Source organism: Chlorocebus sabaeus, chromosome 2 (genome assembly GCF_047675955.1).
Source record: "Chlorocebus sabaeus isolate Y175 chromosome 2, mChlSab1.0.hap1, whole genome shotgun sequence".
NCBI lineage: Eukaryota > Metazoa > Chordata > Mammalia > Primates > Cercopithecidae > Chlorocebus > Chlorocebus sabaeus.
Genome location: NC_132905.1, coordinates 98,443,602 through 98,457,718, shown reverse-complemented (window position 1 = coordinate 98,457,718; position 14,117 = coordinate 98,443,602). Strand labels below are relative to the sequence as shown.

The 14,117-nt window shown below is 53.3% G+C and overlaps 3 protein-coding genes across 6 annotated transcripts in view; 2 read left to right on the top strand and 1 right to left on the bottom strand.

The window, feature by feature from the left end:
• The window catches only part of TSPEAR (thrombospondin type laminin G domain and EAR repeats), a 209,626-nt gene that overhangs the window by 131,734 nt on the left and 63,775 nt on the right, over window positions 1-14,117 (top strand). The window contains exon 2 of the mRNA XM_037985430.2: window positions 8,765-8,985. Within this exon, the coding sequence (XP_037841358.2) occupies window positions 8,765-8,985 (221 nt within the window). The remainder of the gene's footprint in view (window positions 1-8,764; window positions 8,986-14,117) is intronic.
• On the bottom strand, window positions 2,691-3,651 carry LOC103219922 (uncharacterized). 2 transcript variants are annotated; one of them, XM_037984906.2, is made up of 2 exons: window positions 3,240-3,651; window positions 2,691-3,128 (listed from the first exon to the last, which is right to left on the bottom strand). In XM_037984906.2, the coding sequence occupies exons 1-2, from the start codon at window positions 3,573-3,575 to the stop codon at window positions 2,691-2,693; spliced, it is 774 nt and encodes a 257-aa protein (XP_037840834.2). In that variant the 5' UTR covers window positions 3,576-3,651. The 2 variants fall into 2 exon arrangements, with proteins under 2 accessions (XP_037840834.2, XP_037840835.2); XM_037984907.2 differs by having other exon boundaries at window positions 3,255-3,651.
• LOC119619324 (keratin-associated protein 10-3) lies at window positions 11,004-12,342 on the top strand. Of its 3 annotated transcripts, none has more exons than XM_037984898.2 (2): window positions 11,004-11,508; window positions 11,620-12,342. In XM_037984898.2, the coding sequence occupies exons 1-2, from the start codon at window positions 11,276-11,278 to the stop codon at window positions 12,191-12,193; spliced, it is 807 nt and encodes a 268-aa protein (XP_037840826.2). In that variant the 5' UTR covers window positions 11,004-11,275; the 3' UTR covers window positions 12,194-12,342. The 3 variants fall into 3 exon arrangements, with proteins under 3 accessions (XP_037840826.2, XP_037840828.2, XP_072867170.1); XM_037984900.2 differs by having other exon boundaries at window positions 11,004-11,605; window positions 11,849-12,342; XM_073011069.1 differs by having other exon boundaries at window positions 11,004-12,342.

Here is a 14,117-nt window from a genome sequence, read left to right as displayed (position 1 = left end):
GGCTTAGTGGGAAGTGACTGGGTCATGGGGATGGCTCCCTCATGAGAGGCTTGGTGTCACCCCCACAATAATGAGTGAAGTCTTGCTCTGTTACTTCATGGAGAGCTGATTGTTCACAAGAACCTGGCACTCCTCCTCTCTGTCTCTCTTGCTCCTCTCACGCCATGTGATGCCTGCTCCCCGTCCACCTTCCACCATGAGTAAAGCATCCTGAGACCTCAGCAGAAGCTGAGCAGGTGCCATGCTTGTACAGCCTGTAGAACCAGGAGCCAGATAGCAATGGGCCTTTCCTTATAAAGTGCCCAGTCTCAGGTATTCCTTTAAAGCAGTGCAAATGGACAAACAGTGGAGTTTTTAAATTCTTGATTATTTTATTATTTTTAGTTATTTTGGGGTTCAACATATGCTTCTTTAGCTTCTGAAGCTGGAAGCTCAGATAATTGATTTTAGGCCTTCTTTTCTGATAAAGCAAATTACTATGCATTTTCCTCTACATGCTTTGTTAGCTGCATCCCATAAGTATTGATATGTGGTGATTTCATTTTGATTTTATTCCAGATATTTCATAATTTCCATTGTGATTTATATTTTTACTCATAGGTCTTAAAGTGTGTTATTTAATTTCCAAGTATGTGGCAGTTTTCTAAATGTCTTTCTGTTAATGATTTCCAATTCTGTGTGGTCAAGCAGCACACTCAGCCCTCCTGTCATTTCATCCCTCCTGAGGACACTGAGACTTGCACTCAGGTCTCTCCGGTGGTTTACGTTGGTGGATGTTCCATGTGCACTTTAAACAATGCACATCCCACTGTTGTTGGATGGGATATTGTATAAATATCCCCTAAGTCAGCTTGTTTTATAGTGGTTTCTCAACTTTTCTATACACCTCCTAGAAAACTACTTTCTGAAGGCAGAGTGAGGTTTGGTAAAGACACAAAGGACCTCAACCAGCAGTGTTCTCAGGTCACGGGAAGGGAAATAGCACTGTAGTTTAATGAAGATTCTGAAGACAGAGCGAGGTTTGGTAAAGACACAGAGGACCTCGACCAGCAGTGTTCTCAGCTCGCGGGAAGGGAGATAGCACTGTAGTTTAATGAAGACTCTTCCACAGAATCCCCCTTCTCTGGAGTTATTTTTAACTCTCTGGTTCCATGGGTTGCAATCAACACATTGAGTTGTGTTGCTGAAAACCATGGGCATGTTCACCCTCACCCACCCTGGGACATCCATGTGTTTGTTCACCCATGAGGTGCCCACTCTCACCCACCCTGGCACATCCTTGTGTCTGTTCACCCAGGAGGTTTGCACCCTCACCCACCCTGGAACACCTGTGTGTCTACTAACCTGTGAGATGCCCACTCTCACTTGCCCTGGGATATCCGTGTGTCTGTTCACCTGTGAGTTGTGCCCACCCTCACCCATCCTGGCACATATGTGTGTCTGTTCACCCGTGAGTTGTGCACTCCCTTCCACCCCGGGACTGTGACTCCATGTGGCTAGTGCTCTGGGTCTGTCCTCACAACTCCACCTTCACTGCAGCTGAGTTCCCAGGCCACTTTCTGACACCTGTGCATGGAAATTCTTTCTGATCTTATCATCATTGCTTTATGAGTATGTTTTATAATCATTGGAATAGTTGGCACTTCTTCCAGTGGTTACAACACATCATTATTCCAAATATAATTTTTAAAGACTTCTTAAAATGCCTAAAACTCCTCAGCCCATCCTGCTCTGGCCAGTCCGCTGGCCCTGGGCTCACTGTGGTTACACATGCTGTCTGTCATTCTTACCACTCCATTTGGAAACCTGAAAGAGGGAGTCCTATTTCTCTGACCTTAGAGAGGCTGGAGGGTCGAGGAGATGATTCTGCTCACACAGTGTGGAAGCGACAGAGACCCGATTCCAATCGCCAGCCTATGTTCCTCCCACCACACCAGTGATGTCTGCACAGGGCACAAGAGGATTTTAGGCAATGTCAATGAAGACTACTGATTTTGAAGCTAGGGGGGCATTTGGATAGGCTCTGGGCAAGCATGGCACTAGAAGACACCGTTCTTATTTGACAGGTATTGTGCAGAAGAAGGAGAATTTGAAAAGCAAATCAGCAAAAAGAACTATGACATGACAAACACCACAGGAGGGTTAGGGACAAACCCAAGGGCCTGAAATGGCCAAAGGGCTGCAAGGCTCCCCCCTGCCCATGTCCATCTAACCTGGACCCCTGGAAGCCACACACCCGTGGGCACAGGAGAACACTCAGGGGACTGAATGACAGCAGAGGGTTGTGCACAAAGGAGAAAACCTTGGCCATGAGTTCCAGCCAAGACATCGATCAACACACCTGGATGCCAGCGCCATTGCAGTCTCAGGGCCTTTATTGGTCAGTTTGAGGGCCTCCAAAGAAGGCTCTGGGGCTCTGAGCCAGGAGGACAGAGACCTCACGGGTCAAGGCTGAGCTGACCCTCATGAGAAGTAGGAGATATGGAGGGGAGGCCACTGCCATGGGAACTTTCTAGAAGCACCCCCCACCCCACAAAAGGGCTGCAGCATTGAGTATAGACATTCAGTTCTTCCATTGTCCAGCTCAATAGCAGACACCGGGAAATGGTCAAAGTGCAGGAGCAATTCAGGACGTGACTATCAGCTTCCAGGTGGGAGCTGAGCCTGGCTGGCACTGGGGGGTGTGTCCATCAGCAGCTGGGCTTCTGACCTGAGCACACAGGGCCGCAGAAGAGGGACAAGCAGGAGGCCGGGCGGCAGCAGCTGGACTGGCAGGAGGAGGTGGGGGCACAGCAGGAGGGGACGGGCATGCAGCAGGCGGGCCTGCACACGGGGCGGCAGAGGAGGGACACGGAGGAGGAGGGTCTGCAGCAGGAGGTGGTGCAGCAAGCTGGCTGGCAGCTAGACTGCTGGCAGCATGAAGGGGAAGCCCCAGAGCAAACAGGCACGCAGCTCACAGGCTTGCAGCAGACAGGCACACAGCAGGCCTGCTGGCTTTGGGAGGAGGTGCAGCAAGCTGGCTGGCAGCTAGACTGCTGGCAGCACAGAGAGGAAGCCCCAGAGCAGACGGGCACACAGCAGACAGGCTTGCAGCACACAGGCTTGCAGCAGATGGGCATGCAGCAGGCCTGCTGGCAGGAGGAGGAGGTGCAGCAGGCTGGCTGGCAGCTAGACTGCTGGCAGCATGAAGAGGAATCCTCAGAACAGGTGGGCACACAGCACATAGGCTTGTAGCAGACGGGCACACAGCAGGCCTGCTGGCAGGGGGAGGAGGTGCAGCCAGCCGGCTGGCAGCTAGACTGCTGGCAGCACGAGGACGTGCAGGAGCTGGTGCAGCCTGATTGACAGGGGCTGAGCTCACAGGCCGCCTGGCAGCAGGGGCTGGACACACAGCTCACTGGGGTGCAGACCAGGGTCAGGCAGGGGGCTGGGGCGCAGCAGCTGGAGGCGCAGCAGGGGGGCTCGCAGCAGCTCTCTGGGCAGTCGTCCACCTGCCAGGAGTCAGAGCAAGAGTCACGGGAACCAGGAAGGCAGATGCGGCTGCTGTAGCTCAGGTCGCTGGAGCAGACGGACATGGTGGATGCTGCAGTGCTGGGGGTTGGGCTGGGTGAGATGGGAGGGAGTGGGTGAGGGAGTGAGTGAGGTGATCGGGTTTCTGGGGCTTTTATACTCCTCCTTGGCGCGTGTCGTCCAGACAGGAGGCTCAGCAGGCCCTCCCTTCCTTGTTGGGGTGTACAGCCAGCTCCAGGAGAATAAACAGTAGCTGTGTTTTTGTTTCCCAAGAGCTGTTGCTCAGTTTACAAAACTTGGAATTGGCCTGGGGCACGTGTGTGTTTTAGACTCAGGAGGAAGAGCTGAGGTGCAGGTCAGGCTGTGCTGCTTTGCTCCCCAGGCTCACGTGGAGGGTGGCGTGGTCTGTGTGTGCTGGGCTATGGGGAGCGGGTGCCTGCGGGTGGCTCTGCTGGGCCTTGGGTTTCTAGGCTGCTGAACAAGAGCATGTGCCTCTGTGATTCAAAGGTTAGGGAGAGATTCGTTTGGGTTCTAAATAAAGATAACGTGAGTCGTGATTTGTATGCAGTAACGTGTTCCTTTCCTTGGGCTGCCGTGACAAACAGCACCACAAACTGGCTGGTCACACAACAGAAATTCCGTGTCTCATGGTTCTGGAGGCCAGAGGTCTGAAATGGAGGTGTGGACAGCGTGGGTTCCTTCCGAGGCTGCAGAGGACACTGTCTCACCCCGCTCCCCTCACTCCTGTGGGCTGCTGCTATCTTTGGGGTCCTTGGCTTACAGTGGGCTCACCTGAGCTCCACCTTTATCTTCACACAGCTTCTCTCTCTGTGTGTGTGTGTGTGTGTGTGTGTGTGTGTGTGTGTGTCCAAATCTCCCCTTTTTATAAGGACACAAAGCATATTGCATATTGCAGTAGGGCTTATCCTAACAGCCTCCTCTTAACTTGGTCACCTACAAAGACCCTATTTCCATATAGGGTCACATTCACATGAGCCAGGGGTCAGGACTTTGGTACCTTTTGAGGGACACAATTCAATCCACAGCAAGCAGACACAATGGCAGAACCTGGGATGAGGAGGTGGGTGCGGGAGCAGAACCCGGGGTGGGAAGGCAGGTACAGCAGGAGTCTTTCTCGCTGACTTGGGCCTGGGGCCGGTGGAGCATGGAGGGGTGGCGAGGGTAGCACAGGACAGCAGGTGCCCAGCACTGGGCACTTGGCAGCCTTTGCTTGTGAGGTGTGGCTTGACCTCGTGGAATGGTTTTAGGGAATAGTGGTTGAAAAGCAGAGTTCACATCACCCTTCACCAGCTTCGCGACGCCACCGCAGGTCAGTTCCCAGCTCTGAGAAAGCGGCGCTGGTCTGTTTCTTCTCACCCAGGACAGGCTTTAAGCAGGTGCACTGGTTTCCCGCGGGCCCTGCTCAGGACCCCACATGGCGCTGGCCGAAAGGTCTCCTCGGCTGCTCTGGTTTGTGCCTGTTGCCCAGTCTCTCCTGGGCCTCAGCGACCTTGACTGATTGGGTGTTTTGTAGAACGCCCCTCGGTGTGGACTTGCCTGAGGTTTCCTCATGGTCACAGCGGGCATCGCGTTGGGGGAGGAATCCCACAGGAGCAGTGCACGCGGGGCACGGAGGGGACGCAGCCATGTCCCATCCCTTGCGGTGCCGCCGTTTCCCTCTGTGATTGGTCATGCCTGAGACTTGGCAGCTGTCCTGCATCTGCCCAGGCGTTTGCCCAGTAGTGTTAGCACCCTCCGGGAGCCTGGCCAGTGCAGCCCCTGTGGGGCTCTGTTGAGGGTTCTCCTCCCTGCCTTGTTCCTTCCACACTTGCTAATTGAAATTCTCCTGGGAGGAGGAGCTGTCCTGCTCTTCTTTGTGTCTATTTGCTTCCTTATTTATTTACCTAGGTGTGGACTAAAGAATATTTATCTATTACTCGAGTTACAGTCCAATATCATCACTATGTATTTTGCGGTTGCAGTGGTTCCAACTTTGGCCCTCAAGTTCTTTCATTTTGGCCCTGGTACCCTTTCAACACGTTGTGCCTCCCTGACCTTTCTTTTTTTTTTTTTGTTTTTTGTTTTTGTTTTTGAGATGGAGTCTCGCTCTGTCGCCCAGGTTGGAGTTCAGTGGCACGATCTCAGCTCACTGCAAGCTCCGCCTCCCGAGTTCACGCCATTCTCCTGCCTCAGCCTCCCGAGTAGCTGGGACTACAGGCACCCAACACCACGCCCAGCTAATTTTTTGTATTTTTTAGTAGAGACGGGGTTTCACCGCGTTAGCCAGGATGGTCTCGATCTCCTGACCTCGTGATCCGCCCGTCTTGGCCTCCCAAAGTGCTGGGATTACAGGCTTGAGCCACTGCGCCCGGCATTGGTGGGAACTTTTAAACCATAACTGACAAGTTGCAGGCGCCCGAGTTCTTTTCTTCTTTAATGAGTTCTGGTGTTTGTGACTATCAAGGACTTGGCACAATTCCACATTATCTGAGGTTTTGAAGAGATACACATGGTATTGTTTATGGAGTTCCCTTATCAGCCTTTTAATTGCCAACAATTGTTTAGCAATATCCCCTTTTGTTTTCCATATTGTTTATCAATTTGATTGATCTCAAAGAACCAGCTTGGGTTTAATCAGTTTCCTCTATTTTCCTTTTGTTTTCAATTGCACGGACTCCTGCCCCATCCTTCCCTTTGCTTGCTGTGAGTTCCATTTCCTCGTCTTTCTCTAGTTTCTCAAAGCAAAGCTCCTATGTTGGATTCAATACCTTCCTTCTTTTCAAAGCAGCACTCGGCCCCCTCCTTCTGCATCCTCGGTGGCTGTACCCGGCCTGTGCCTGAGGCTGTGAATGAGCTAATCTCTGCAGTCCCTTCCGAAATTCCATAATTCCTGGCTTCTGGACCCATGCCTCACAGATGATAGAGTCAAGGAGGATGCCCCACAGGGTGGCTGTGAGGGAGGGTCAACCTCCAGAGGCCCTCACCCAGCACTGCTGAGGCTGTGTCGGGGACTCATCTGCCCTTGGGTTTCCACTCCCAGGAGGCTGAGAGGCACACAAGAAAACTGGCTGGACTGCAAGCGTGGGGTCTGGAGCCAGGGAAAGGCTGTTTTAATTAAACAGTGGAGGGAGAGGCTCTTGCTGGGATGGGCAGGATTCTGTTTCCTGATTGCCAAAGCCCAGTGAGCGATGGGCTGACTGTCTATCCCGGGGTTCAGCAGGGCAGAGGCTCATCCTGAGTGCTGGGCAGGACACCTTCTGGATGGTGGCCCCCATGTTTCCTCAATGAGGAGGTGGCCCCTGGTTGTGCTCCAGCTAAACCCCCGGGGGTGAGCCCAGCACCAGGCAGTGCTGTGCAGCAGGGTCTCTCTGAGACTGGGGGGAGGGGGCGGTAGGGTGCATGGGGTTTAGTTAGAGACCCATTCTCTCCAGGGGACCCAGGACACAACGCCACAGAATGTGGAGTCTCATCCCCCACCCCGGCCAGCCTGAGGCTTGGGCCAACATCAGAGCCCTGAGGCACAGAATCCCTCCACACCAAGAGGCCAGAATCCTCCCAGAGTCAGCCTGGGACCCCCAGACACACACAGCGGCCTCCCTCGGGGGTGGTCCCTGTACGAAGACCTCTCTACACACAGTGTCCACTGTTGCTGTCCCCCGTCGTGGCGTGGTTTATAGCACAGGGTCTTTCCAGGAAGCGGCAAAGCCTCCTCACACCCTACCTTTTGTGTTTAATTGCGTAAATAGTAACAATAATAATACATTCTCCTGTCCTAAAGCAGGCCACCCTCTCTTCACAGTGCTCCCCCCATCTGCGTGTCCCCACACTCTCCGGTGCTATGTGTCACACCCCCCACCACAGTACCCTCTGCGTCCTTTCCATCCTTGGCCCATAGTGTGTCCTGTCACATCTTCCCACTCCCGGCCAGGATGCTCACGGCCACTTTGCCGGCTGCTCCTGCACTGCACGTCTGGGTCACATCCGGTTTTTCTAATGAAGAAGTGCCCTTCACGCCCTGTGTGCGGACGGCGATGCTTTTCTAGGGTATGCCCTTCTGCAGACCTGCTCCATCCCAGGTGCTCACACTCTCAGGAGGACGTAGAGGACCTGAGTGTCACTGCAGCTGTGGCACTGTGAGCACATGGCGGTGCAAGGAAGGGCTGCCTTCTCCTGGCCTGGACTGGCGTCCTGCTCTCCAGCTGCTCACTGGGGCCCCGCCACACGCAGGCAGGTGCGGAAGGAAGGCCTCTGCTTGAGATCTTTGACCAAAGCCCTTCCAGGACCTTTACAGGAAAGCCATGACATTCCCTGCGCAATGCCAGCCAGGACGGGCACGTGGGGGAAGATGAACCTAGAGGGCTGAGTGCCAGAGTGGACTGACCCAACACCCCCATGCCAGGCTGAGGCAGAAGGCCCCCCAGCAAGACTGACAGACCAAGGGAGACAGCTCTGGAAACACCTGCTTCATTCAGCCACGCCCTGGCATTTACCCAGGCTAGGGCCAGCTGCAGTGGCCGGGTTGAGGAGGGTCCAGGCATTAGCCTCAGGCTCTGCTCCCAGCCACTCAGCCTGGGCCAGGGATCTGGTCTGCAGGCCTCTGCTAGCCCTGAATGCCCTCCGCGCTCCCCATTTTCCTCCCTGTCATCCAGCCTCAGAGGAGGCCAGGCCAGCCCATCAATTATGTTCCCACAAACTTTGAACTGTGAATCCGAGGTTCCCCAGGAGCTTATCCGCTCCCCCGGCATGCCCAGAGGGGGATGAGGGGAAGACACCGCCGGCTCCACGGCAGCTCCAGTCTCCCATAGCGCCCGAGGGCAGCACAGGGAACCAAGGGAGGCCAGCAGACAGGAGCCTGGGCCTGCCTGGTCTCATTCCCAGCCGCTTCCGGCGTTTCCTTTGGGGTCCCCATGGCTGCGGTGGGGCCATGCGTTCCTTCCTTCGTCCTGCACAGCTCACCCTGCACAGTGCCTGGCTGCCGACTTGAAAACAGCAGCCATGGGTGGAATGTCACCTGCAGCTCAGAGGCAGCCATGCAAGATCCCCCAGGAGCAGGAGGAGGAGTGGGGGAGGCCACACGGGCACGCCTCATGGTGCCTCTGTTTCCTCGCCACTGAAACAGAGATAACCGCGGCTCGCAGTTCACAGGGGCTGCAGTGCTGTGTAAAGAGCCTGCCACGCTGATATATGGTGGCTGTCATGGTATCCACTTTTGGGGGTGTCCTGGCCTAATCTACCTGTGATTTCTTTGCCACAGACCTGCGCCCCCTGGACATCCTGGCGGAGGTGGTCCCTTCTGATGGCGCCACAAGCGGGATCAGGATAGTTCAGGTTCACGGTGCACGGGGACTCCAGCTCTCGGCAGCCGCCCCCCACGTCATGAGCTTCCCTGCATCCCGGATTTTCTCCCAGTGTGACCTCTTCCCTGAAGAGTTTTCCATCGTTGTAACCTTGAGAGTTCCCCATCTTCCACCCAAGGTCAGTGGCACTTTCCGCGCTTCGTGTTAGAATAGCGTGATTTTCCCTCGTGAGGTTCCCGGTTCCAATGCGTGCACAGGTTGAGGGGCGGCGTTTGTCAAGGACTCTCTGGGTTTCTCTGGGATCAAGAGTGTCTTGCCTTGCTAGGTAATGAGGTCCCTGTCACTGGCAGTATGTGAGAGTCTGTGTGACCATTTGCTAGGGGTTTGCACAGCCAATTCCTGCAATTGAGGGTCTAGTGCTCAGAGTTTTTATGTTGACATCCTTTAGCAGGAAGCGCTAACAATAAAATCACATCTAAAAAGGTACACTTTGTAGACCCATTCATCGAAGACTTGAAGTGCTATCAATCCCAAATCTAACAGGTAAGCCCCATTCCATCCTCTGCCTACTAGTTTGGAAGGTGAAGACAATAATGTTTGTCTCTGTCCCCTCCCCACAGTTTCTGGGACAGTGCACATCATATCTGTGCAGCAGGTCCTTATGAAGTAAATAAAAATGAATTTGCATTTCCAATTCAGCATCATTGATGAAAAAAGGAAAAGCCCTTCTTCCGGCAGTGGCTGCTCTGGCCGTGCGATATTCCATTGAGTGTGACTCCGTGCTGGTCTCTGCATACGCACCCATCCTCTCTCCTCTTCCTTCTAACCTGCTGTAAACCCCAACCACTGAGTTCTCAGTGTCAATATTTTCCAGTTCCCTAACTTCCTTTTTTTTATATAACTTCCAATGTTTAGGTTAAAGTCTTCATCTTCTCAGCTATTTTCTTGAGCGTGGCTCCAATGTTCATTATGTGCACAACTCCAATATGCGGTCCACCTAAAAGACTGGTTCTGTTTTCTACTTTATCTTTCTACTTTCTGTCATGCACCATACTTTAAAATTTTTATTTATTTATTTTGAGACTGAGTCTTGCTCTGTAACCCACACTGGAGTTCAGTGGCACAATCATGGCTCACTGCAGCTACCTCAAGCTACCTTCCCACCTCAGCCTCCAAACAGCTGGAACCACAGGTGCATGCCACCACTCCTGGTGAATTAAAAAAAAAAAATTGTGTAGAGATGAGATCTCACTATATTGCCCAGGTTGGTCTCGATCCTCCTGCCTCAGTCCCCTAAAGTGCTGGGATTATAGGTGTGATCCCCCGTGCCCAGCCATGCCTCGGACTTTTTAACAGCTCTGTTGAGATGTAATTCGCATGCCCTACAATTCACCCATTTAAAGTGTATAATTTGATGGTTTTTGGTAGATTCACAGATATGTACAAGCAATTGTAGGACACTTTCCTCACTTCAGAGGAGGCCCGTAGGTTAAATATCACCCTGGACCCTGCCTCAGCCCAGCGCTAAGCACGGACTATGCTCCTTTCTGTCTCTAGGGATTTGCCTCTCCTGTGTGTTCCTTGTAAAGGGAATCGTAGGGTGTATTTCTTTTGTGGCTGGCTTCTTTTGCTTAGAATGTCTTCAAGGTTTATCCATGCTGCGGCTTGTGTCAGCACTTCATTCCTTCTTACGGTCCAATAATACTCCATGGTATGGGCCTGCCACAGCGAGATTATCCTTTTCTCAGCTGGTGGGCGTGTGGATTGCTTCCACCGTTAGGCTGTTAAGAATAACGTTACTACAGGCATTCATGCAGTCCTGTGTGCGCTTTGTGTGGACGTATGTTTTCATTTCTCCCGTGGGTGCACTTAGGAGCGGATCCCTGCATCTTGTGGTTAACTTTTCGAGGAACTACCAGCCCTCTTACCAAGCTTGCTGGCAGCATTTTACATTCCTGCCAGCAGTGTGCAATGGTTGTGATTTCTCCACAGTCTTTACTCTCCTCAAGGCCCAGAAACTGAGGTTCTCCTAACCTCATCCCTCTTTAGGTGCAGAAGTCTTTTATAAGTGCAAACTCCTCCTGGGATGGAGCAGAGGGCTGTCAATTCCAGAATATCGCCTCATTGCCACTGTCCCTGCTTCTGGAGTGTGCTTTGATGCAATCAATATATTTCTACTGATTTATTTATGGACAAACCCACGTTAGGGAAGACCCAACTCCAGTCAGGAGCCTCACAAACCAGAGCATCCACAAACAATGAAGCAACACTACTAACACAACAGTGCCTACAACAACAAGGAAAAGGAAGGCTTCTCGAAGCCAGCCAGGGGTAGCACAATCAACACAGAGGGGTATAAAGGTTCCAACCACTCAGAACACCCGGCACGACCACTCACTCACTCACTCACTCACTCACTCACTCACTCACTCACATCTCCCCCAGCTCACCTCCTCCCACACCCCAGCATGGCCACATCCACCATGTCCGTCTGCTCCAGCACTTGCTCTGACTCCTGGCAGGTGGATGACTGCCCAGAGACCTGCTGTGAGCCCCCCTGCTGCGCCCCCAGCTGCTGTGCCCCAGCCCCCTGCCTGACCCTGGTCTGCACCCCAGTGAGCTGTGTGTCCAGCCCCTGCTGCCAGGTGGCCTGTGAGCCCAGCCCCTGCCAATCAGGCTGCACCAGCTCCTGCACGCCCTCGTGCTGCCAGCAGTCTAGCTGCCAGCCAGCTTGCTGCACCTCCTCCCTGTGCCAGCAGTCCTGCTGTGTGCCCGTCTGCTGCAAGCCTGTGTGCTGTGTGCCCATCTACAGTGGGGCTTCTTCTTCATGCTGCCAGCAGTCTAGCTGCCAGCCAGCTTGCTGCACTTCCTCCCCCTGCCAGCAGTCCTGCTGTGTGCCCGTCTGCTGCAAGCCCGTCTGCTGTGTGCCCGTCTGCTGCAAGCCTGTGTGCTGTGTGCCTACCTGCTCTGAGGATTCCTCTTCATGCTGCCAGCAGTCTAGCTGCCAGCCAGCTTGCTGCACCTCCTCCCCGTGTCAGCAGTCCTCCTGTGTGCCCGTCTGCTGCAAGCCTGTCTGCTGCAAGTCTGTCTGCTGTGTGCCCGTCTGCTCTGGGGGTTCCACTTCATGCTGCCAGCAGTCTAGCTGCCAGCCAGCTTGCTGCACCACCTCCTGCTGCAGACCATCCTCCTCTGTGTCCCTCCTCTGCCGCCCTGTGTGCAGGTCCACCTGCTGCGTGCCCGTCTCCTCCTGCTGTGCCCCCGCCTCCTCCTGCCAGGCCAGTTGCTGCTGCCCGGCCTCCTGCGTGTCCCTCCTCTGCCGCCCCGTGTGCTCCCGCCTCTCTTCTGCGTGCTGCGGCCTCTCCTCAGGCCAGAAGTCCAGCTGCTGACGGGCAGGTCCTGTTTCTCCAGAGTTGTTCCAGGGCCATCTCTGACTTCTGAAAATCCTTGCAGCCCTGAGCCCTGTCTGAGTCTCCTCTGCCCAGAGCCACTGCACCTCCAGCGGGCAACGCTGAGCCTTCATGCTGAGTTCCCTCCAGGCATGCATCTCTCCCACACCCTCATCTCCATCCCGGCCAGCCGGTGGTCGCTGTGTCCTGCCCCATGTGTGTGATCAGTCTGTCAACGAATAAAGTCACCACTGTGCCCTCTCAGAGGTCTTTTTTGCATATCTGGCAAGCCCTGGGGGAAGAACTTCGATGTGCTGTGTGGGGTGGGAGCTTCGGGCCTCTGGCCTTGAGCTGCATCCAGGCTGACAGCACCGGGGGCGGAGGCAGTCCTGACTTCCCGCTGTGTGGGGTCTGCTGCTGTGGGGTCCCCTGCCAGCCTCAGCATCTCCAGGCTCCAGGGGTGCCCTTCTCTATGAATGCCCCGCACCCACCGGGCCTGGCCTCTCCCTGGGCTCCTCCCTCTCTCTCCTTTCTCTGCCTGTCTGATCCCCCACTCACCATCTTCTCACCAGCCCTCTCTTATTAAATGAAATAAATACTTCTCATTCCTGGAAGATATTTTAGAGCTGATACTTATTTCAAAGTATCTGTGTATGTTTGTTGGACAGTCTGTGTACGATCATCCCAATGCCTGAAGTCTCTGTGGGTCCATTTCAGCTTTCTGTCATTTCCGCCAGTTCTCACTCATGGTGTCTTGTTTCCTTGTGTGCTTTGCTGTTTGTGACTGAGTAACCACCGTTGTGCTTGAAAAGTATTTGTGGGCATTTCTGAGGCCTCTAAGACAGGTGTGTTTGCTTTTGTCTTATATGAGGAACCCTCTGATTCCAGGATCACCTTCAACTAAATTCATGGCTTCGATTTGTGTGGGGCACCCAAAAGGTGCCAGTTCGGGCTGCAAAGCAGAATGAGGCCAGGCTTATTGGGGCAGGATGTTCTCCTCTGGGTGTGCTGAGTCCCCAGGCAGCCAGCAGCCTCTGGATGGACATAAGCCCATGCTTACCTCTGACTCCCTCTTCTCTGAGGGTGCAGCCTGTGCAGTCTCTAGCTTCATGTAGGGATAGTCTCCTTTAGACCCCACCACGAGGGGGGCTCTTGGCTTTGATTTCTGTCCCCTTCATCCTGCAAAACCATTCAATCCTAAATTTAAAATTGGCAGACCAGCGAATGCCCTCAAGAACAAAGTGAATTCTGGGTGTTTCTAAATGCTGTGTGTTAGAGCAAGAGTCGTTCACCTGCGGTCTGTGACCTTGGATGAGAAGAAAAAAAAATGCATCTTTATTCTCCCAAACCTCTAACTGAAATGTAGTGTTTCAACCAATTATGAATGTAGACGACAAAACTTACAGCGGCACCTGCAGCTTTGTCACCAACAGGAATGAAATGCGTGGCGTCACATTACACTGGCTGCAAATGCTCAAAACCTCATTCTGGCCACGGCTGTTTCATAATTACGGTAGTACAAGATGCACCTGCTAGGTTCCACAGGCACGTTCCCTAGGGAAGCACATGCTACGCATGCTATATCGCCAGTTCGCTTTTCACAGCGTAACAGCTGCGTTCTCATGTAGTTGCTTTCCTTTTACTCATGTGAAAACCTTCAAAGCTTTCATGAACTGGCCGGGAAGGTCCCTGGCGCACAAAGGGCGAAGACCCCTCCCTTTGATTTGGGCCTGTAATCCCGTAATTCTTTGTTCCTTTTCCAGTTTCCTGCTGCGACTAGGAAAATTCTTCCTAGTGTTTCCAATTGTTTTCAGCAAGATGATGGGTCGAACAATCTCACTAACAGGTTTCCAGAACTGGAATCCCTGGAGAAACGTCTACTTTTTCTTTTCTCTCTTTTTTTTTTTTTTTTTTTTTTTTTTGA

Bases quoted from the DNA above. Each gene is read 5' to 3' on its own strand.
- LOC103219922 (XM_037984906.2), bottom strand. From the start codon at position 3,575: ATGTCCGTCTGCTCCAGCGACCTGAGCTACAGCAGCCGCATCTGCCTT. The intron at 3,129-3,239 runs GTCTGCTACAAG...TCCTGCCAGCAG, and splicing joins AGCAGGCCTGCTGTGTGCCC to GCCTGCTGCATGCCCATCTG.
- LOC119619324 (XM_073011069.1), top strand. From the start codon at position 11,276: ATGGCCACATCCACCATGTCCGTCTGCTCCAGCACTTGCTCTGACTCC.